The following is a 25,249-nucleotide window of genomic DNA, read 5'->3' as shown; positions in this document are numbered from 1 at the left end:
GAGTTTGCATAGTAACGGCGGGATAGGATGGACCAGATTATGACATAGTGACCAAAAATTGCATTTCAGTAACTTGATTAAAGATTCGTGACGAGACGTGGTGTTTTCAATGTGACCCCAAAACAAAGCGACCAAGCGCCGAATGGAAGCACCCAAGCGAGCCAGATCCGCAAAAAGCCGTCGCGAGAAGTCAAAAGTGAAAACACATTTGATTTGTTTTACAATTCCAAGGGTATAATCCACAAGAAGTGCCACAAGCACAAACGATTAATGGGCCGTATTATCTTGGTGTAATAGAGCGTTTGGTGTCAGCTGGTATCTGGTGCCTTTTGCACGATAATGCTTGACTCATCGTTCCTGATTTATTGCCTAAAAATCACATTTCAACCATCAATCACTCACCGTATTCTCCTGATTTCGCACCTTGCGGCTTCTACCTCTTCGGATAATTGTAATACATTTGCCACTAAAAGGAAAGCGCTATGCCTATATTGACATTGTACAAAAGGCGTCAACCGCGATTCTGAAGGATATTCCTACAGAACAACTTAAAAATTCATTCGGTATGTTAATTGACCGTGCAAAAGGTTGTATCGATCCGCAAGGAGACTATTTTGAATAAAAAGATGATTTTTGAAAATAAATGGGTTGTTTCTGAAAAACAACGACAGCCTTGTATATATCAGAATGTACAAAGTCAACCGGAGAATCAGTATCTCCCTTGGATAGTCGGATAAATGACTACTATTTTTTATTAACGCAATTAACATAGCGCAAGGAATGTTGCATATCACCAAGATTTTAAGACAAACAGAAATGATAAGCTAAGATCCAGTTCGAAACAACAATTACCAGAAATAAATATTGTCACATTCATTTCGTAGCTAGCCACTTCGGATTACCAAATATGCACTTGAAATACCATTAGCATATATTCCGATTATATGTGTACCAAAATATTCGTAAGTCTTTCACATAATTATGCAAATAAATTGTAAACACTTAAATTTTCCGAAAAAAAAGATAAAATCATTAAACTCAAGTCGCATCCACCTCTTTACATCATCCGCAGCTCCTAAAATTTTCCATAAAAAGTATATCAAAAGTATAAATCCAGCTTTAAAAGAGACATGGGTCCATTCATTTCTGCTTTCAATCGAGTCCCAACTCCCTATCTACCGGCATATCACCCTCATGTTCACGGTTACTGGCGGAATCCAACCGAACATGACCATCAATGTTCTTCTCAGCAGCACAGGATGTTCCATTGTTCTTAAAATCCCATGCTCACTCGAAGTGCAATCGTGTTGGATTTCAACAAGTGATTCCAGCACGGCTGCGATTCCTGACCGGCATATTTATCCAAGTATGCCCTCACGAGCACTGGTGATAGCGGCCCATGTGGTATGTGCATCTCGATGCCATTAATCTTGCGCCCGAACAACACCACATATAATTACAGAACCATCGGCCTTCCCCTTTGTAGACAGTTTGATAGGATATCTACATATACTCGTATCTACATAAGTCTTCAGATGGCCGTGAAACGGATATTCGAATCCGATCATACTGCCCTAATCCCAATTTCATCTGCAATGCGATATCCCATGGCCTAGAAGGGCTCTAAACCAGTTTCCGAATTAACTCGATTTGAAGTGTGTTGCGGTGGTAGGATAATGTCGGGACCCGCACCATCATCGAGAAAAATAGATTTTGTTGAACAGAGAAATACAGAAGCAATGTTATTTAAGTCAAAGGAGCCGATCCCTAGTGGAATGAATTATCCCAAGATATCCACGTCCATGCTGCCCTAGAATTAAAATTTTAATCGAATGCAATTTACTTTTAAACTCAATGCGAATCCGGACCATCGATTGGTCATTATACGTGCACTGATGCATATCTATCTATCTTGAAACACTCACTTTCATCAGCCCTTTCAAAGGACATTTCCGGCTCCTATCACTCCTTCCCTAATTGTTCCGTGAAAAAGTCCCTATTCAGAAGCCCGCCACCATAACAATATATTATCAGCTTCATTGTAATAACAGGGGAAACCCGACAAGCTACCTTTTAACGGTACATTTACCCCAAACTTAATATTGTGATTACAATAATTTTTGTCTAACGCAATCCAACCACCACATTGCCCATGTCGATTTCGAAAGAATCAACCACGAAAGCCGGAGTAATCACAGCCACAACAGGTCCCTCAACTATGTACACTCAATAAACCCCGGCAGGCGATTATATGCACTCTTGTTGCAATTCCAATAGAATCCGATGCAACCATAAGAAGCTGAAGAAGAAAACCTCAAAGAAGTGAAACGAACACCACAAGGGTTTTACCTAATCGCCATCGACCAGGTGAGCTCACGAGGTATACGTGTGTATGCACCGTCCTCAACCTTTGCAGACCCCGTCCGTTGGTCGCCTACAATTTACAGTGACGCGTTGCATTTTTGAAACTTAAGGGCTTCCAATTGCCTCATGCTAGTCTGAATGAATATAGAATTATTGGCTTTGCCCGAGAAGCAACAGTTATCACGGAATTCCTGAAGTACCCACAATTGAATACATTTTTGTGGAGTTGCACATGTTCCAGTATAGTCAATGGACACTACAAAATGCTAAACTCGTTTGCTACCAAATAATATGGTCGTCATATCATCCGTAATTGTTAGGAAATGCACTGATTTAGAATAATCCGAAAATTGAAGGTAGACGTCATTTTTCGGGAAACCTTAAGGCCTCAATATTTTTGTTTACAATCAGTGATAACTATTTTCACTTCATTTTTCAATGGCTAAAATACGCGTATTCTAATCCAATTCAATTGGTCAAGCTGACCACATAAATACCGCCTACAATTTTGAAAATTTGACAGTAAATTTGCATAGTACTAAAAAACTCCCTCCGTTCATCACCTGATGACGCAAATCAGTTTTCCTGTCCACCACCAAAACCCAAAGTAAAATTGAGAAAAAAAGAAATTAACTTTTGGTTCTCAATTTCCTTAGTTTGAGCAAAGAATCTATTTTTAAAGAAACTAGGGAATGACAATTTCATCATGGACAGAGGCAACTCATTAGAAGTTGCACCACCTTTGCCGTGAAAGGAGCGCCTTCTAACGTGGTTGTTTTGCCCAAAACAGGGAAGGGGGTCTGTGAACTGAAAAAGTGGGAAATCGTTTCCCCCCATTTAGTCCGGTCCGTAATCAAGTGAATATAGTCTCAATACTTTACCAGCTCCTTCAGCCTTACTCTTTTTGGGAGATGTTGCTTGCATTTTCGATTTTTAAGGTTTTATGTAAAACAAAACCTTATTAAAATCGATTCAATGTCTGTCCGTCTGTCCGACCGATCCGAACGAAATTTGGTGGACAGATGGGAGCTATGAAATCCCACGCATACAGCGAGTGGCATAAATTTAAGTGGAGTTTAAAAGGGGGCCTCCCCATACATGCAAAGGGGGGATTCAAAAATTTTTTTCACCGAATATAGTTCTGTAGGGTGTCAAATGAAAGGTCTCGTTTGGTACTATCCGAAACTGACATTAGTTTTGGCATAAATTGCAAAGTGCGTGAGTAAGGAGTCAAAATGTACGCACTTGAAGTGAGACAGGACTCATTTTCGGAAACTACCCAACCTTAAAATCCGAAAAAAATCAGGATGGTGCGCCTAGATGAAATCTAGGCCTCAAAATATGTCCCATCCCGATATTTGCTCAAATAAACTTACTAACACTATATTACCACTTTTTAGAAATTTACTGAAAAACCCCCCTTAAATTCATCCTAGAACTTTCGAATTTCGTACCAGCATAGAAGACAATATTTCGTATATACGTGCTAAATTTCGTGGAAATCTGGCAATTAACGCCAAAGTTATAGCAGTTCAAACTTTACCGCTTCCAAAGCCATGCAAATCAGATGCTGACGTCATAATTACCCGGAATAATTGACATTCGCGTGAAATATTTAAGTCGCATTTATGAAGAATCTATTTATCTGCAGCCCTTTTTAAGGTTTTGTGTAAAACACTTATGTGAAATCTAATCTTCGAGAGATATCCCATTCCGGTATCTGCTCAAATAAGTTTACTAATAGTATATTATCAACTTTTAGAAATTGACTGAAAAACTCCTCTTAGGTTCATCCTAAGTGTACTGAATTTTGCACCGACATAGAGGACAGCCTTGTGCATACACATGCCAAGTTCCATGAAAATCCAATTATTAGTGTCAAAGTTATAGAAGTTCAAACTTATCAATTTCGTGCTAATTAAAAGCATCCTAAGCCATACAAATAAGATGCTGACGTCATAATTAACGAGAATAATTGAAATTCGAGTGAAATATTAAAATTCCATTCAAGAAGAATCTAATTCTCCCCAGCCCCTTTTTTAAGGTTTTGTATAAACACAAAACCTTATTAAAATCGGTTTACTGTCTGTCTGTCTTGCCGTCTGTCTGTCTGTCTGTCTGTCTGTCTGTCCGTCACACGCATTTTTCTCGGAGACGGTTGCAGCGATTGGCATCAAATTTGGTGGAAAGCTGGGAACTGTGAACGCTCACGCATATAGTGAATTACATCCTTTTACAACGAATTTAAGGGGGGGTCCCCATACATGCAAAAGAGGGGTGTAAATTTTTTTTTCATCAAATATAGTCATGTGGGGTATCAAATTAAAGGTCTCGGTCAGTACTTTTCGAAGCTGGTCTTAGTTTTTACATGTGTTGGAAAGGTGGGGAGTGCGGGTGGTTGAAAGTGACCATTCCTTTACGGGGGCCATTCTCAGAAACTACCAAACCGAAAAATCTGAAAAAAATCAAGAGGCTGCCACTATATGGTGCCTGGGCTCCGAAATACCTTCCATACTGATATCGGCATAAATAAAGTTAATAATAGTATATTACTATAATTTTTAGTAATTCGCTGCAGAACCCCCCTTAAATTCATGCTAGGACCACGAAATTTCGCAACAATATAGGGTATAACATAGAGCATGATCTTACCAAGTTTGGTGGAAATCGCACTATTACTAACAAAGTTATAATACGTTGAAGTTGTTGCTTCTTTGAAAATTGAAGACTATCAATGTCAATATCACCCAAAAGTGGACATATGCAAATATTACGTGCTACGTACTAAGAAATACACAAAACCTTTCGTACCTGAAGCGTCCAGCTTCCGGTTTCCCGACTTGTTTATATTTGATGTTGGTTAAATTGTTGGCATTTGCTAATAATATTAAACTGAGAGCGTGAAGCGTATGAGGTTGACCATTATCAACACAGGGCTTTCCATCAAATGATTTATTTAAATCGCTTTCTAGAAAATAGAGGGCAATGGAATTTTTAGCTATGTGACACGGAGCTGTCGTGCACTCGTCACTCCTCACATCTTTTTCTTTTTCTTCGGTCTTCAGTTCACAAGCGGGGTCGGCTCGTGGTGATCGGTTTCGTCATTTTATTTTATCAAATGCCTGATCAGGATGTAATCGCGAAACCTTTAAATCCTCATCCAGCGTATCAAGCCACCATTGTTTTGGCCGGCTTTTTGGTTGCTTACCATTGCTTTCGATGTTGTGACCAATACTGGTTGTTGAATTCTCGTTAGCGTGAATTACGTGACCACACCATCAAAAACGCCTTTCTTGCAGTTTTTCCACGATCAATGCAAACCCATATCGATCGCGAATATTCTCATTTCAGACGTAATCAAAACGTATCACACCGCCAGTGCAATGCAACATCTTCGTCCCCATTACCGCAAGACGCCGTTCATTGTCCTTTATATTCGGCCAACACTCAGAACTGTAGAGAGCGGCAGACGGACGACATTGCCGTAAATTTTAGATTTGGGGCGTGCGTTGATACGTCGATCACAAAGAACACCAGTTGGGGAATGCCACTTCATCTAGGTTGCATTAATGCGTGAAACAATTTCATTATGCAGTTCTCCATTGGCTGATAGCATTGACGCGAGATATTTAAATCGCTGAGTTCTGGCAATGGCAGTAACCTGCCAAGAACTGAGCGATTTCAATATCCCGGGTCAATGCTATAAGCCAATGGAGAACTACGTTATGCTCCTCACATAGGGAAACACAAAACTTTTTATACCTGAAGCGTCAACCTTCCGGTTTCCCGACTTGTTTCAATTATACTAAATTATACCATTTGTTCGGGTAACAATTAAGCCCAACACTGCATAGGCAGTTATCCCTGATCAAGTTTACCGAAATATTTGTGTTACACATAATTAAGCAAGTTACATCCGCTCAGCATTAGAACGGAGAGAAATGTGGAAAAAGAAGCACGGATGGAACAAATGACACCCTGTCAGTGAACTGCCAAGAGGAAAATATCCTCTTCGCCAGTGAAAGCTGAGTGAGCGAAAATTCACGCGAAAATCGTTAACATACCGATGGTTGCTCTAATGTCAGAAGCAGAGGAATTCGGGACCAAAGTTGACAAAGAGAAAAATACTAAAAAGGAGACCCGCCAGAAGTTAACATTTTTCCAAAGGTAACTGATCCAAAGTGATAGTTAGAGGTAGATGCAGATTCAGATCATTCGAGACTGGAGCTATGAAGTATGAGCAACATTTTTTGAATGACACAGTTATGACAGTACTATTTAAATGAGATATACATCGAATAATCCTTTTCAGGGAAGTGTCTAGACTCTATCGGTTTGGCGCTACAAATCACAGCCCTAAGATAATTACTGGTTATTTGAATGCATGGGTCACGAAGTGAATTTGTTGTCCAGAGGGCTAATCTTACTAGAAACGTTTGCAGAGCTAGAGTTGGCACTCGTCATCTTCTGAAGTCTATCTTCCCGGGAAAAGGCCTAAGCTGAATTCAATCCAAGATGATTGGTAGGTCCAGGTACATTCTACATTTTGAGCGGCATTAGAAGGAGACGACGACCTTAATCGCAAAGCAATGTAAATGGCGTCAAAACGGTCTCAACAGGAAGCTGAGGCATACGCTGATACCATTCCAGAAAGCGGTTAACCACCAGAAGAAAGAACTACTGATAAAACTAGAAAATGGGAACTTTGAGATCTGCTTACGAATGAAACGAACAGACAAGAAAGAGGATGGAGCTGAAGCAAGAATACTGGGATTTCTGAAAATTTCCCTCGGCTTTTGTTAAAATTAATAACAATCAAACGGAACATTTTCTTGATACTTGTGGTTGCTGAGCATAAATTACTGAAGATCTGCAAACATATTAGACGCAATAAAACAGTCCCAATTCATTCATTATCATTTTTAAGGCGTTCATAGGAATGTCCATTAGATAAGGTAGAAGTTAGTTTTACTACCGAAACCCCGGTGTACTCGGTGCACCGTACAAAAAAATACCTTTCAGCAACCTCCTGCTGCAGCCAACATAAGAGGAAGGTTAGTGAATCAGATTCGGAATCCGATAGCCTGCGGTAGACTTTGGTAAAGATATTTTGAGCACAACTGAACTCCCAAGTAACCGCGCCCTACGGTAGTCGTCAGAAGCAGCCCAACACCGGCACATTGTCATTAATGTGGCAAGAGGGAGAGGAGTACTCTCCAGAATCCCACTGTCTTACTTCACTTAGGCCCAGAATGTCCAGCTCATATCGTTGGAATTTCCGCTCAAGTTAGAGAAATCTAGCATTCTGATGACCCTCACCACCATCGTCGAGGAACGTGTGGATATAGTATTCCAGAAACCGATAATAGTGCGTTTTCAATAGCCAAAAGTCGTAGCCGTAAGGTCAGTCCCTATCCGAGCCGTTGTTAAGATTTCAGTAGCAATAAAATTTCAAAATCTGCAGGTTGTTAGCCGAAAAATTTCTATCCCTCCACGACAATCAAGGAAGGCTTTGAGTGTATTCATAAGCTCCAACTTACAGGACCTCGAATTAAGGCTAACATATATGTCTCTAGCTGCTTATCCTGGCTGATTAAAAAGTGCTTCTTGGAAAGACTTCTATGGTACATGGCGGATGATGGACTGAATTGACATTATCATGGTAGGAGTTCCTCAAGGTGTCTTTTATGGAGTGAAATGTCTGATGGAGTGTTTGGCATTCGCGTACCGACAGAGGCCGCGGTATAGGAATTTGTAATCGGAAAGCTCACCGAAAACGAAAAAAATACGGAGGCGACCCAAACAAATAATGCTTTCAATTTGTGGGCTGATAATTACGAGGTTGTATTGAAATCAACTATTATATAATTCAGGGTATGACCAGCACGTCGCCACCAGGTCCAACATCGCTGGTATCCGGGAAAACACACCAAGGACTAGCTCATCCCTAGAGGGTCGTAGATGGCCCAGATGCGGAGCGATGCAACCCAATCTACCACTATTTATGCAACTTCTATCTAGGGAAGAGCATTGACTCATTCAAAATGAGTCCTAATTTAAAGATAAAAATAAAAATTTAAAGATATAAAACCTATAGAAACGTAAAGGATGAACCACAGATATCAATATATCAAGCATATTATCGCAGCAGGAGCCTTATAGACGCTTCCTTTGTGAAGTGCTTTATATAATGATGATACCCCTTCCTACGAGGGACGTTACTTTACAAAGTCAGATGAATGACCTAAACTGCGCCGTAAAATTGTGGTTGGAAACAAAGTTGACTTTGTTTAAGTGCCACAAGAAATATCTGACTATTATCCGAATTGAATAATATGTTAGTCATCGAAAACCAAATATGGTAAAATAATCGATACAAAGCAACAAAGAGGCTGCATTACTAATAATGATGATAAATAGCAGGTCTAGTACCGAGCCCTGACGAGAAGGTAGTGGAAATAGGGGATTCCCCTCGGGCCAAGAGTTTTTCGGAGGCCCGGAGTAGAAATTTTAATGAAAAAAAGATAATATGGGGCTCGCATAATTTTCACCCTAGACATATGTAATTTTCAACCCGGGTCCGGTTTTTTTCCTACAATTTTCATCCGGATTCCCGTCCAGTACCGTCAGCATAGTACATTCTTCAGTTAAGATGGTACAGGAGAAAGGAGTAAATAAAAACCTGAAGAATATTCCTGCCAACAGCTGAATCTTCCCTGCCTGTTAAAAACTAACTCCACTCGACATGAAAGTTTATTTTACCTTCTTGGTGGAGAACTAGAAGCAGGTTCCCTACTAATCTTTGAAAAATTAAAAGCAACTCCTGGCAGTTTTCGGATTCCGAAAGCTTTTTTTGGTAGTTTTTTGAATGGAGAATCTGGAAGGAAGATCCTAACATTTTTCTGAGAAAATGTCTACTGCAAACTAGTATAGTAACAGAAAGCACAAAAGTATATATAATAGAAATATCCAAGTTTATCGCAGGTATAAATTTCAAAACCATCTCACTCACCTTCGTAGGTAATAGGTATCTAGGTAGGTAGATAACTACGATATCCTTACCAAACTTCTTGGCTGCGCTGAGCCGTTTGGGTTTAATGAACATACAAATTGAAATTATTCTTATCTTATCTTATCTTGATATGTATTTTTGCATTTCCCAAGAAGAGGAAATTTTCTGAGCAAAGAAATCGTAGATGTAAGGTTTAAGTGCAATATTAATTCTCACCAGGAACTTACTCCGTCAATATACCAAGGCCATTAAAATATGCAAAACCTAAAAGAACCGTAGAAGGTATGAAAATTATGCACTATTCTTTACACTTCCTCATTTACTCGTTACACATGAAATACTTTTCTTCAAACTTCATATAAAAGCGCATTAAATTTAACTAATTCCCACCAAATTTCTCACTTTTGCAAATAATTGGTCAGCATCTAATTCCCACCTTTGAAACTTTTACAACCACTCCACGCATGGTAAATCCCACTACTTGGATTATTACTTTCCCACTTCACTGCTTCTGGACACCGGCAATAAAGATCCAACACAAAAGCGAACGATTCACTCAAGAGCCATAGAGGTCTATAGGTCTTCACGACAACCCAGACACCACTCGATTGAACACGTATTCAAGAGCGACTGCACTAACCTGCCACTTGCCGGCATTAGTGCACTCCAGCTAACTTCTATAATTTATATTACGGATAATTGCATTCGCTATATACCCTTGTAATTACTATTATCCTTCAAGTCGAGCAACGTCTTAAAGTAGCGCGACCGCAATCGAGGACGGTGCTCTTATGACCGTGGAGAATGACTGCTTTGTGTAAATGGATTCGACGTTAGATTTCATATCCCTTGCGGTGAGAGCTTAGCAAGGAAGGCGATAGCGAGGGAGGATTACTAATCGCTTTCCACCCTCTGTTTGTTATCATACAATTCACATATTCGTCATTATTCCCTTTGTTACCACTCTATCGATTTTTTCTGTCCTTCTGAAGGACTGCATATACTTGAAAGCAGCGAACTTGATTCGTTCCAGACACTGAGGCATGGAAATTTGATGAGTCGAGGAAATGAAGTACACGCCACCCTCGCGTCCTGCGAATTTGAGTTTACTTCTTCAATTATGTATATTAGACGTTATCAGACTCGCGCTATTCTTGCGATTTCCGTTGGAGAAATTTGCAACTGGGAATGTTTACAACTTTCGGAAACTATAAGAAAATCGATAGACTGAGAAGTGAAGCACAAGTGAAAGTTCACCCCTTCCGAAGAGCACTGAAAGGGAAAGTTCTTTTATGAGACTGAATGGAATTATCTGATGGGACGTATGTTAAACCAGTTACAATTGCATTTGTAGATATTAGTGTACATTGCATATGATGAAATGAAAGTGGTATATTACGGCTTTCTCATGTGTATTTAATTTTGTTAACGCGAGTATTAAATGAATTTGCAAATTTCACTAATGAGGCTTCAAGGATCAAAGACTGGAAAAGGAGAATACTAACGAGGCTTCAAATCAAACTGTTACTTCTGGTCTACCACGAATAAAGGAATATAAAAGTAGGAGGAGACGTTAAAGTTATGTAGTCCCGGTATTAGTCCCTCGAATAACCACACCCGATCATCTATTCCGGATATGCGTCGTCAAAAGCTGCAGTAAGAGGGGGAGTCGTTAAGGTTTTGTGTCCTGGCCCATTCCAAACGAGTTGTTTGCTTCAGATCAATTAGTGTAAATTCCGCGGAGCGGATATATTTTTCTTAGCTTTGAGGGATATTGTCCGGATGGCTCGAGTGGTTAGAGCGCTGGGCTACCGTAGCGAAAGGTTGGGGGTTCAAATCTCATTAGTGTCAGAGGGATTTGTTATCGTGACTGAATGTCGAATACCAGTCGACTCAGCTACCCCTTTGCTGTAAGGAGAACCTCACTTCATGGTTTGGCCAAATTGCAGCGATTTTCGTCATTCCAAGTGAAACCACACCATTTTGGTACGTAGTCGCAAGCTTGCACACTTCAATCCTCCCGTACACTTTCCATTTCGCGAATACGGTTGTCAAGAATGCGCTACGAAATCTTCATGGTATGGGAAAGTAACCGGATCGGGCAGCACATGGATCGGCGACAACCAGATAAGGCATTTGAAATGTCCATGTCGACCTAGAGCCTTCCCCAAGGTATCGCCGATATTCACAGGCCGTTTATCAGAGCAGATTTCCTAGCCCACCATGGCACATTGGTCAATCAAAGGAAAGCAAAATCCATAAGTGAAAGCATGAAGATATGCGTAACCCTATAACTAGCAGTCGATCGAATCTTAGCTATTAAGCCACAAAAATAATTTTGGAAATGTCTTTTCTGTGTTCCCCGAACTCACCCCAGCACAGGAGCGTCAATCCAAAACCAAGCACAGCACCTTACATCATATCGAAACCAAGGTCCGTCCCTTGCGAAGCTGCAACAGGGTTTGCGAGACAACAGTTCGGAAAGATGTTAAAGGAAGGAATGTGGGACCTCCAATACCCATTATAAGAGCCCCCTGCACAATGCTCCGAAAAATTAGGGTGGTACTACAATTTTTAACACAATCGATCTAGAAAAAGCGTACCACCAAATCTCCGTGGTCAAAAAGCAAATCGGGAAAGTCGTCATCACAGCACTGTTCAGACTGTTCAAGTATCCTAGAATGAAATTGTAATTCCAAAAACCTGGTCAGGCCTCCCAGTGGTTCATAGAGCATAGAGCATTTTACCCCCAATTCATGAGAAGACAAGCGCATTAGACAAAATCCTAGGAGCGTCGAAGAAAAAAAAACAAACGCCCAATTAGCTAGATTCCGGACACACCTGCAGCATTTGAAGAATGTTAATGATGTCTTGCGAATACAATATTGGTAACGCACCCTGTAGAAAGAGGAACTCTCCGTCAGACACGGAAGTGGGCACCATTATGGAGCAACTAATCAGCGATCCCCCTACCCTTCTCAAACGCTACAGTTATAGGCAGAACAGCACGTATGACCGCAAAGTTGCAGCGATACACCTGATTATAAAGCAATTTGGTTACTTGTTGTAAGGACTATGGATTGTCGTTACGAACTGATCACGAACCAGTGGTTCGTTTGTTGTTTCACTTATCAATGAAACAAAATAGGCCTGCCAAATAAATTTCAAAGGCTAATTCAGAGCCAATATCCAACATGAAAAAGTGAGAAAAAAGTGGTCACAAATGCGCTATCAAGGATTGAAACAAATAAATCCCAAGCATCGTCGGCGGTCAAAGGGTAGTATAAGTCCCAGGGCGAAACATGAATTGGTATCCACAATAGAGCATAAAATATGAGGACCGCCTGCTGGACCAACACCAACAGCTCTACTACCAAACCCTATCTCCACCTCCACGTAGTGCAGACGGAGAAGGATGAAGGTGAGTCTCCTGCGCCTGAAAACGGGACAAATTGTACCAATTGGTCCTCCAGGTTAGGGGTTGAAGCCACAGAAAGAGCCTCGGACAGGATGAACTTTAAAACGACGAGTTGTCGTTGCCGGCAACGACAACGGAATAACGATTTGCGCATTTTCTCATGGAGGTTGATGTAACAGCGTTGCAAGAAATACGTTGGACAAGGACCGGTTTCCTGGAGAGGAGTCATTACAACATATATATTATCGCGGCCATCCAGTAAACCATATGCTCGAAGTAGGTTTCTTAGCCAGCCACCTGCTTTTCGCGGCTTTGAAAACATAAGCGAGCGGCTTGCACTCTGCTGTTGCGAGGCAAATTTAGAAATATAAACCGCATTAATGTTCACGCCCCCACAGAGGAGACTGCAAAGTCGAAGAAGGATACATTCTACAAGGCAGTTGAGCGGACCCTGTCCCAAATATGATATCAAAATCATACTTGGAGATTTCAGTAATCAAATAGGGACGGAGCTCATATTCAGGCGATACGTCGGCTCCCATAGTTTACATAGTGATACCGATGGTAACGGACCGCGGATCAATCAGTTAGCAATATCGCACGAAATGGTTGTTGGAAGTACCTGGTTTGCGCAGAAAGCGGTCCACAAACATACATTAGCCTCTCCAGATGGGACCACTTTCAACCAAATTGATCACCTGTGATTGAACGCCACCACCTCTCAGCCTTGATGAATATCAGAGCATAGAGGGAGGGTCAATATAGACTACTATCAGTATCTCGTTGGTATAGTGCTCCGAGCTCGAATTACAACACCACCTACAATCCCCTGTGACAATCAAGTGAGAGTGAATACTGAAGCCATTCACAACACAGTCTCCGTAACACCTATAAGGGGGAAATGGATGCCGCAATAACCGCAGCTAACAAATGTCCTGTAGACAAAGCATCAACAAATGATCTTCACAACCACCTAAAAAGCGTGATCATGGATACGGCCACAAACATACTTGGTCCCAGCCGCAAGAAAAGTCGGAACGGCTGATTCGCGTAGTGTTGTATTCTCAAAGAACACGGACACGCGCAGAGACTCATCACGGATTTTGTCGAGCGGAGAAGCGATTTCACAGACGGAAAAAGGAAGCCAACAGGTCTGTGAACTCGAAAAGTACAGGGAGCAACCGCACCAGGCGCGGAAGTTTTAGCAACAAGTCAGCAGGATGAAGCCTTATACACCTCGATGCTCCTCATGCCGAAACTGCTCAACAACTGATACTCAAAGTATGGGAGAGCGAATCAATGCCTGACGATTCGCAACAAGGCATCATATGTCCCATGCATAAAAAGGGGGATATCACGCAGTGGAGCAATTATAGAAATATCACGTAGCTGAGTACCAATTATAAGATATTCGCCGCTATCTTGCTAGGCCGCATAGCCCCATACGCCCAGAACATTATTGCGCCATATCAAAGAGGCTTCACTCAAGGCAAATCAGCAACAGATCAGATTTTTTCTCTGCGGCAACCGATGGAAAAACTGGTGGCATATGGACATCAGCTGCGCCATCTTCTCATCGACTTTAAAGCCGCCTATGATATCATAGCCAGGGTAAAACTGTACACAGCCATGAGAGAATTCGGTATCCCGACGAAATTAATAAGACTGACTAGGCTGACCCTGACCAATATGCGAGACTAGATAAAAGCAGCAGGATCACTCTCGAGACCATTCAACATCAAAAACGGTCTAAGACAAGGGGGATGCCCTATCATGCGTCCTCTTTAACCTGGCCCTGGAGAGAATGATCCGTGATGCTGAGGTAAATGAAAGAGGTACGATCCTCTTTAAGACCACCCAACTACTGGCCTATGCTGACGAGATCGACATCATGGAAAGAACGACCCGGGACATACAAACTGCCTTCATCCAGTTCGAGCAGGCGACGCGAGATCTTGGGCTACACATCAATGAAGGCAAGACGAAATATATGGTGACAACGTCAGCACCGAACACCAACCAACCAACAGAGCCTTTTTCAGCTTAGAAAAACTGTTCCGCTCGAAACGTCTTACCATAGGGTTAAAGCTCTTACTGTACAAGACAATGATCTTGCCAGTCCTCATGTATTCCTCGGAGACATGGGTTCTTAACAAGAAAAATTGTGAACTGTCGCGTTCGAGAGAAGAATCCTCCGAAGAATTTTTGGCCCCCTACATGAGGATGGACGATTCCGTGGCCCACATAACGACGAAATTTATCAGCGATACTATGACCGTCAGGTTGTGGATAAAATTCGGCTCAATAGGTTATGGTGGGTGGGTCACTTAATCCGTATGGATGAAGATGATCCACAGCGGAAAGTCTATAAGGGGAATATCTGCGGTAGAAAAAGAAGACGAGGAAGACCCTGCCTGAGATGGAGCGGTGGCGTAGGTCAGGACGCCAGACAGCTTTTAGGGACTTCGAATTGGTGGACCTCGGCGCAAAACCGGGATGTCTGGAGTTTCTTATTAAGGCATGCCTAGACCGGATACCGGTTGTTGCGCCGTTGATGATGATGGTTGTAATTCCTAACCCTGCTCTAATAAGTTGGATATCCGACCTTGCGATTTTATGTTGGAGAATTTTCTATTTATTTTAATAATAATAATCGTATGTATACTGAAATTATATCGGCAATTTAGCTCCGTTGCAAAGCTTCCTTCTTCTGCATTTCACAATGGTCTACAAGTTACAAAATTATCACGATAATATTTGCTGCTCAATTCGCCAAGTAACCGCAACCTTGAGTACCATAGAAACCACATACCAAAATATAAACTCATGACTAAGTGTCGACTCGGTGCTGAATACTTAAATTGAATAATTATGCAAGTTTCCAGTTAACTACGTAAATAAATTATCCACGCTATGTTCAGGCTCCACATATTGAATAATTAAAATGTCTCCATAATTCAGTGATCTTTCCACTGCAACCGTCCACTCTTTGTTTCCTGCCCATATTTCAAAATTTTCAAATAAAGGAAGAAATTCGAAATGAAAAGAAAGCACTTGGCATGGGCAATTTATTGAAACGATTCTATTAAATCTCAAACGATTTGCATCTACGTAAACAGCAATTCTTGCGACCATCACCTACGACAACCGTACGCTGTAAAAGGCAACAGTGAAGGCGATAAACTTTATGGCATGATAAAATCACTAATAACGTCCAAGCTCACAAGTTTAACGGATCGTCAACTATGTAATTTGATTCGGCTGTAGCATGCCGGTAGGTTTACTATCATTGTGAAGATAGCAAACGGTTGCTGGTGCATGAATGCACGTTACAGCCCATTAACTCACCGTCCTAGATGCGTGTAGCTTCACAAACCAATAATTATCCGGTACACAATCCAATTGCCTACTCTATCCAGAAGAAAATATTAACGAGTGTTTACCAAGAGATGGCCACCGAGTCCAGTGACGTATAAGTTCCGGTTTGAATCTTAGCTGAATGTGGAGCATTTTTTGCAAGAGAAGAATGGAAATAGCAAATCTAGTAAGGAAGGCAGTAAGTCGCTCCCGAAATATATATATCTACATAATAACAAATTCATCGCAGTGAATAAAACTGAACTACGAAAAATCGAGAAGTCGAAACGATCACTTACGTACATATTTGTTGCCATTAAATGACGAAAGGCAAGCAGGCAATGAAATAATCAAAAAATTTAGTTACATCATTTTTGTCTGCTTGCATTTCGTATTATTTGCATCGTCTGGATGCAAGGGTAAATTAGCAATTTTCTTGTTTGTTCGTTTGTCTGGTTCTGCAGTTTAAGTTTATAATGGAATACTAAATATTAAGTTTGGAGTATTCAATAAATGTTGCCAGTTAAAAGGTTTTCTCCATTCTAGTTTAGAGGTCGGAGTTGCTACCATCTATGGCCCGAACAGTTCAACGGTTAAAAATAGAATTTTTACAGTTTTTAAAAAATTTTATTTCAAAATTGATCTCATTTCTTCAACGAATCTCGGAAATTCTAGTTCGGGCGATAATAACAAATGTGATCATTTTGATAAAAATTTATTAAAATCGATCTGAAAACGTTTTTTTTTTTCAAGATAAACGCGTTCAAAGATTCAGAAAATTTTTGCGATAATTCGAAATATAAAATCTTGTTAAGTTTCAATGTAATTTTTTGAAGATAAGTCTAGAGACTAGAACAAACCAGTCGGGAAACCGGAAATTAGATGCTTCAGGTATAAAAGGTTTAGCATTTCCATCTGTAAGGAACGATGAATGCATGACAGTTACGTGCGTACATAGTCAAAAACTGAATTGCGCTCTATTTTTTAAAGAGCCATTTACACAAATAATTTGATCAGGAAAGCAGTTTGAGTTTATTAGCAAATCTGAAGAAGTTCACCTACAATAGATATAAGCAAGTCGGGATACCGGAAGCTGGGCGCATCGGGTATAAAGGTTTTGTGTTCATCTTATGTGAAAAACTCTATACATGATTTTCCGTTCGTGCATAACTAAGAATACAAAATATTCCGTCATATTTTGCCAAAATCGAACATATACATACCAACGACATAAATACTGTGTTCATTGTATGTAAATAAACATATATTGTCTATTACCGCATTGATAAATTGATCTAACGCATCCTAATCAATTACTGCCCCCAAGTTTTATTACACATGTATATACATACACATGTTTCCCTCGAGTAATTGACACCGATAAGCAAATAACTAAAAAAAGTCAAAAAAATAAAACCAAAACGTCCCCATGGACCCCGCCGTTAATATAAGTTCGCTTTGTATGATGATGACGTCATACATAGCTTAGAGTGCAATAAATTTTCCTGAAATGCGAAACGTTGACCTTCTATAACTTTGTTAATAATAATTAGATCGTGTTCAAACTTTTCAAAAATTATGTCCTATATTATCGCCTATGCTGATACCAAATTGTGTACTTCTGGGATGAACTTAACGAGGGTTTCCCGGTAAATTTCTAAGACATGGTAATATACTATTATTCGCTTTATTTGTGCAAATATCGGAACGGTATGTATTTTGAGGCCTAGATTTCATATAGATGCATCACAGTGATTTTTTTCAGATTTTCCGGTTGGATAGGTTCTTAGAACGAGACCTGCTTCATTTTTTGGGGCATACATTTTGAGCCCTATCTCCTCTGTTTCTCCCAATATCAGAAATAAGATCATCTTCGGAAAGCACCAATCGAACTCTTTCATTTGATATTCCACATGATCATATTCGGTGAAAAAATTTACACCTCCTTTTCACATGTATGGGGAGCCCCTCTTCAAACTTAACATAAAATGGCGACACTCGATGCATGTAATGGGGCACCCAGAACACATGTTGTCACTAATTTCCGTGATTATCAATTCAGAGTTTCCGGGTGTGACAGACAGACGAGCAAACAGGCAATGAATTGATTTTAATAAGATTATGTTTAACACAAAAAGGGCTGGAGAGAAGTAGATTCTTCATAAAGGGAACTTTAATATTTCTCTCGGATGTCAATTATTCTCGGTAGTTATGATGTCATCGTCTTATTTGCATGGCTTTAGATGCAGCAAATTTACACCAAATTGATAGGTTTGAACTGCTAATTAATGTTATGCGCGCAAAATTTAGTATTCCTAGGATGAACTAAAAGGGGGCTTCCAGTCAACTTCAAAAAGTTAGTAATATAATATTATCAAGTTTATTTGAGCAGATATTAGAATGAGACATAATTTGAGGCCTAGATTTCACATAAGCGCATCACCCAAAATTTTTTCAGTTTTTTTGGGTTGAGTAGTTTTCGAAAATGGGTCCTGTCTCACTTTAAGTGTACACATTTTGAGTCCTTACTCGAGCATTTTACAATCTTCGCCAAAACCAATATCAGTTTCGAAAAGTACCAATCGATACCTTGGTATCAACATCACTATATTCGGTGAGAAAAATTTTTGCATCCCCCCTTCGCATATATGACAAGACCCCTTTTAAACTCCACGTAAATTAATATCACTCACTGTATGCGTGGGATTTGATAGTTCCCATATGTCCACCAAATTTCATTTGAATCAGTTTAGCCGTTTTGGAGAAAAGTGCTTGTGACAAACCGACAGGCAGACAGACAGATAGTGAAGAACTTAAAGTGTCTCGTTAAAAGTCCTACTAGGGTTATGTCCCACTTCTTAAGGGACAATAAAAATGCCGCTCTAGTGGCCCTAGGCTCTTTCAAAAGGATTTTAGCCTGCCGGCAAAGGAATGTTTCCTTCAGTCGGCCTAGTTTCAGCAGCACCTGATGACAACTCCACACCAACTGGCTTGATATGTCGACGCCATTTAGTGCTGATAATGCCGCCCGACTGTCGGAACAGATTCGAATGGTGCGACCCCTCCACTTTTGTCGCAGACATTCTTCTGCTGCCAATGAAATGGCATATATCTCCGCCTGGAATATGGTCGTCATTTTTCCGAGGGGTCGGGTCACTTCTATAATCAGGTTCTCCGAGGACACCCCTGCGCCCGATCCACTCTCCATGACTGACCCGTTGGTAAATATTATTAAGTCTGTAATTTGAAAAGACTCATGGCCATTTGTCGACCATTCTTCTCTTTCGGTGATTACGACAGTGTATGTCTTTTCAAAGATGAATCTGGAAACCATATGATCAGTCGGCATGAAGGCTACTGGATGTTTTTCAAGGAATTTCCAGATAGACGCATGACCGTGTGATTGACCGCCTTTCCACGCCCCAATGGTATTGAGCCTATATGCGTCGTTGGCGGCTCTCCGTTACACCTCCAAGTTAATGGCGAGTAAATTTACGATAGCTTGAAGTGCCGCAGTCGGCGTAGTACTCATTGCTTCAGTAATACTTAGGCAATCAAGTCTCTAAATCTGCGTTAGCAGCTTCCTGCTGTTAGCAAAGTTCAGTCTTGACCACCAGACGATGCATGCATACATCAAAATGGGTTTTATTATGGATGTATACATCCAGTATATAGTCTTACCTATCGCATTCCTACAGTACCAGTGAAATTGCACGATGCCCGATATTGTTCCTGGATATAATGCTTCCACGTTAGTTTGGAGTCGAAATGTACTTCTAAATATTTGACTGTTTGTGCCAACTGCATTTCCGCCCTACCCCTGCTAAGGTGGGTAGCGTATAGCTGCCCCACCTGACGTTCCTAGTGAACATAACTAGTCCAGTCTGCCTAGCGTTCACCGTGAGTCCATTGCGGAGGCACCAGCTGTGGATTTCATGCAGAGCTGCATTCAAGCGGTCACATACTGCCGGTAAGTATTATGGTTATGGTTGTCCGCAAATCCTTTCGCGAAAACTTTTTTGCCTTCCAGCAGCCACAGCAAGGTATCCATTACCAAGAGCCATAACAGTGAAGAGAGAACCCTCCCTGTGGGCCGCCCCTGAGTCGTCCTGCTTCAATAGATTTCTGTCCGACCAATATGTGGATTTTTCTCCACTCTAGCATATGAAATATCCAACTGATTAGCAGCGGTTCGATTCCATGCCGTCTTGCCACATCAGAAATTGCCGCGAATGAGGCATAATTGAAGGCACCTTCGATGTCCATGAATGCGACTAAAGCGTATTCTTTTTCAAACATCGCCTTTTCAATTTTTGCCGTAAGTTCATGGAGTATTGTCTCCATGCCTTTCTGGTAGGCGTGTTGCCTATGGTGAAGTGGCCACTTAGGAATGTGCGTATCCCTTATGATCTACTAGTCTTTCTAGTCCTTTTAGCAGAAAGGACGTTAGACTGATCGGTCGCAAGCTTTTTGCGTCTGTGTAGGTGGGTTTCCCTGGTTTGGGAATGAATAACACCTTCACATCAAGCCATTTAATTGGAATATAAGAGTGTGCTAGGCATGCGCGATATATATTCCGAATATGTAGGCCCAGGGCAACCATTCCCTCTATTACTAGCGCAGAAATGATGGCATCCGGACCTGCAGACTTGTATCTATGGAACGAGTTAAATGCCCCTTTTACTCGCTCTAGTGATACTACCTTGCATGCCAGATTCCAGTCTCTCGGTTGAGGGCAGTTGGTTAAATCGTGCATCGTGTATCGAGTGCAAGGACTTGGTTGAATTCACCACAAGTCCGAGATCTACGCAGCCTTCCAGTCTCAATTAGGATTACAGACCGTAAGCGAGGCTAGTGTATTACGGCTTAGAAAGGCGTACGATGACACACAGATAGCGTCGATAAGCCTTCGTATCGAAGCAACTAAAAAGGCGATTATAGCAGGCAAAATTCATGTTGGTAGTTTGCCGACTACGTGAACAGAGTCCAGTACAAAAATGCTTTAAGTGCTGGCAGTTTGGTAACATAGCGAAGGCTTGCACTAGCTCCCAAGACAGATTCAATCTGTGCCACACGTGGATGTAACCATTGTGTTCGAAGAATACAAAAATCTGCATAATAGAATATGAATAACAGACAAAAACAGCAAGGCAGCCATCTGGAGCTGTGGAAGTCGAGCTCGATAGCACCGAGCCTCATACTAGAAGAATTCACGTTATTGCTGGAAAAACTATCTTTCGGTGCAAGCCGCTATCATCCAAAAATAATAGCCGGCGACAGGGGATCATGAACAAAAGAATCGAATAGCATAGAAACTAATGCAAAAGGACAGACATTGCTAGAAACATTTTCCTGCTTGAATGTGGTACTTGTGAAAAATGGAGGAGTCAGCACTTTTCGGAGAGGAAAATTACAATCGGTGGTGGACTTCGCCTTCGAAGTAACTCACAGAAAATAAGACTCCAGGGCTGGATGGAATGCCAAATGTCGCCTTGAAAGTAACAGCAGGAGCAGCACCTAGTACGTTTGCCCAAGTTTTTACGGTATACCTTAGAAAAGAAGTAATCCCCGACCAATAGAAGCTACAAAAGCTGACACTTATTCCGAAGTCAGGGAAACCACTGGGTGACCCCTCCTCACAGGAACCGATATGTTTGGTCAATACCATTGGCAAACTACTCGAACGAGTGATATACAATCGGTAGCTCCCAATTCTAGGAAGGGAAGGAGGTCTTTCTGACAAGCAATTCGGATTTCGTAACGCGAGAACAACCGTCGATGCAATTAATATGGTGATTAGTCTGGCACAGGCTGCAATGGAAAAAGGTAAATGCTGTGCAGTGGCAGCACTAGATGTTAAGAATACGTTGTGTAAAACGGTAAAAATCATTGAGGCACTAGTCGAAAACGACACGACCCGATATACATTGTACGCATTGAATTTCACCTGGGAATGAAATTGGTCGTTGACACAAGTCGAAAACCGAAAGCTCGGCGCTTCAGGTGTGAAAGGTTTTGTTGATCTTTGATGTAATAATATTTGAATACACGATGGTGTCTTTTATACATATTCAATTCGATGTGGTATTGACATTTTATCTTTTAGGCAGTACCAATTTGATATACTATAACTTCGTTAATAATAATAGGGCCACCAAACTTTCCAGAATACTGCTGCATATTATAACCTATATCAATGCAATTTTACGGGTCTAGGATGAACTTAACGGGGATTCACAGTAAATTTTAAAAATATATTAATATATTGTCGTTAATTTTATTTGAGCAGATATTAGTATGGAGGAAATTTCAGTGCCTAGATGTCATACAGAGGAATCATCACCCCCTTTTGCTTGTATGGAGACCCCTCCTTAAATTCAACGTAAAATGATTTAACTCACTGCGTGCGTGGCCATTCACGTGTCAGTAATCAGTAGTCAACGATTTCTCAGAAAAGTACGTGTGATAGACGAACAGACAGTAAACCGATTTTTTAAAAAACGGCCGGTTACTGACTTGGAGAAGGCTACACCTACCACAACCATCTCACATGGCTAAATTTCATGAAAAAAAGGCTTTAGATCGCCTATTTTTCATGAATGGGAACCGATATCAAACTCAACGTAGAACGCTTCTTGCGTGGGTTTCGCAGATTGCACCAAATTTCATATCAATAGGAGTAACCGTTTCTGAGAAAAGTGGTGCAGCTAGACATACAGATAAACAGACCATCAAATACTTGAGAGTGATGATAGGCACAAAACCCAATCTTAAGCAGTACATACTTGCGAGTATGGCTCTAGCAAGAATTATGCCGTATGTAGGAGGGCTGCAGCATGCTTGCAGGCTGCACATGGTCAGAGTGATGAGTTCCATTTTGCTATATGTAGTCCCAGCTTGAAGAGCAGCGCTACATGTTTTATATAACGCACAAACTGAGTGCAATCTACAAAAGAACAGCGCTAATGGTTTCTTCTACCTTCAGGACCGCCAGAGTTTATGTAGCATTCTCATCTTGGAAATGATGTCGATTGACGTTTTGGTAGACGAAATGGCGAAGGTATATCTATAACGTCAAGTCTATCTCTCTCCTTTATCGCAGGTAAAAAAAACCGAAAGTGAGAGATCCATAAGTAGATGGCAACAACGATGGAACCACTCATAAAAGGTCGTTAAACATATAACTTGATCCCTACCATTTTGGAGTGGCTAGGAGCCACTCATTATAGGGAGATCAATTATAATCTCCCCCAGTTTTTCACCGACCATACAAAACACGTCAGTACCTCTACAGGCATAAATTGGACACCTCACCCGAGTGTCCAAACTGCGATTATACTTATTCCGATTACAATATAGTTTCGTTTTACACAAAAAACAAAAGGACGACGGACAGTTTCATCCAACACGGAGGTAACTCATCACACGCTTCATTTAAATGCTCAATATAGATTTTGTTAATGAACAAGTGGCTCAGAAAATACTTCTCAACAAATTCGGTTACTGAGCAATCATCGCTCAAAAAACGCTTTTTCTGGTCTTCACATCAGGAGTAAAATGGCCTTCAGATGTTCTCTTGTTGATCTGTTTGGCAACAGACCAAAAATAGCTGACAGTCCAGGAGTTCTCCTGAGTATTGCCGCTTTCGGAACTAATGTAAAAAACGGATTGAGGTACCACCTCGTCTAAGGATTTAGAACAGTCACGTCAAAATTGTTGGCTATCAGCGTCAGCTTGAGAGATGCGCAGCCCACAGCAGCTTCATCCAAGGCGTGAATAAGGTGCGACTTCATAAATAAATCATTTCAACACTATAAAGCGACCACTGTACTAATCAGTCGTCGGATTGATTGCAGTAAAACATTTGTACAGATCATCTAATAGCAATGGGCAGGGAGATTAGAAACCTAAACTTTTGGCATGTAGATTCATTACAACCAGCTATTCTTGCATGGTTGCATGGTTCTACAAGACTTCCGGACTACCTGGGTTATCTACACAAAAGCTTTTAGATTATCCATGAGGGTCAACAGGATCCAGGGAGATAAGGACATCATCTGGTGGTTTACTTACTTCCCCTAATACGAGGACTAAGTCCCTAGTGAAATATTCATTAGAACTATAGAATATACCAGGTAAAGGCCTGGGGATAATACTAGACTACGTTATTAACGCGGCACGATGATTGAAGAGATAAAGCGCCACTCCCTCAACCTTTCTACGCTGGGTTAAAATCCCTGTTGCCATGGATGTTTTTGTTCGCCTTTGTGTCTGCCTTGCTGCTGTGAGCTTTTCACTTACACAGTATTGTGTGTAATGGTAAGGGGGAAAAATAAAATAAGCGTATTGAAAGTATTCGTTATCCCTTAACTGGCTTATGCATTCGGAATATTGCCGTGAACGAAAACCAATGTGGAAAGCGACGGATCCGGACCATTATGTCCAAATTCCGAATGCATCATTAGAACTCTGCTGTGGAGCGGATTAACCTGCCTCGGCATCGGAGGAAGAGGCGTGGTTGACGTGCCGGCACAACATCACCGCCTAATCGACTCGCTACACGCTTATTATTACATCAAGGAGCAAGCGAGTCCCTTGCATGCGGCTGTTTATACGGCAGTTTGCGGGCTGACTTTACTTAACTTGAAGGATTGATCTTTTAATCCTCTGAGTGGGGTGAAGTCAGACCAGGAGCTTCTTCTTTTTCTTCATCCTTTGCCCCGTTCATAAGCGGGGTCGGCTCGTCGTAATCAGTTTCGCCATTTGACTCTATCGAATGCCAGATCTAGGTGCAATCTCGAGGCTTTTAAATCCCTATCCAGCATATCAAGCCACCGTTGTGCCTGCCTTTTGGTCGTTTACCATCGACTTCCATGTTCAGACCGATCTTGGCAAGTGAATTCTCATTGGCGCGAATTACGTAACCACACCATCGAAGACGCCTCTCCCGCAATTTTTCCACGATCGGTGCAACCACATAACGATCGCGGATATCCTCATTTCGGTAAACACGTGAGTTGTCTTCGGCAGCCATTTGTCGACTTGTATTGTATTTGTAGAACAGGTGGCTGTGTGCTGGAGAGCTCTTTACTGAGGCG

The 25,249-nt window shown here is 41.2% G+C and overlaps 1 protein-coding gene across 5 annotated transcripts in view; it reads right to left on the bottom strand.

The window, feature by feature from the left end:
- The window catches only part of LOC119650361 (putative phosphatidate phosphatase), a 202,223-nt gene that overhangs the window by 146,694 nt on the left and 30,280 nt on the right, over nt 1–25,249 (bottom strand). Inside the window, exon 1 of one of the 5 annotated variants that reach the window (XM_038053087.1) lies at nt 9,813–10,052. The exons of 2 other annotated variants lie outside the window; for them this stretch is intronic. In XM_038053087.1, the coding sequence (XP_037909015.1) occupies nt 9,813–9,842 (30 nt within the window). In that variant the 5' untranslated portion in view covers nt 9,843–10,052. 2 more of the 5 variants (XM_038053107.1, XM_038053060.1) reach the window with 2 other exon arrangements.

Source organism: Hermetia illucens, chromosome 1, assembly GCF_905115235.1.
Source record: "Hermetia illucens chromosome 1, iHerIll2.2.curated.20191125, whole genome shotgun sequence".
Lineage (NCBI taxonomy): Eukaryota > Metazoa > Arthropoda > Insecta > Diptera > Stratiomyidae > Hermetia > Hermetia illucens.
The sequence above is the reverse complement of the archived record's forward strand: the minus strand, read 5'-3'. Positions and strand labels throughout refer to the sequence as shown.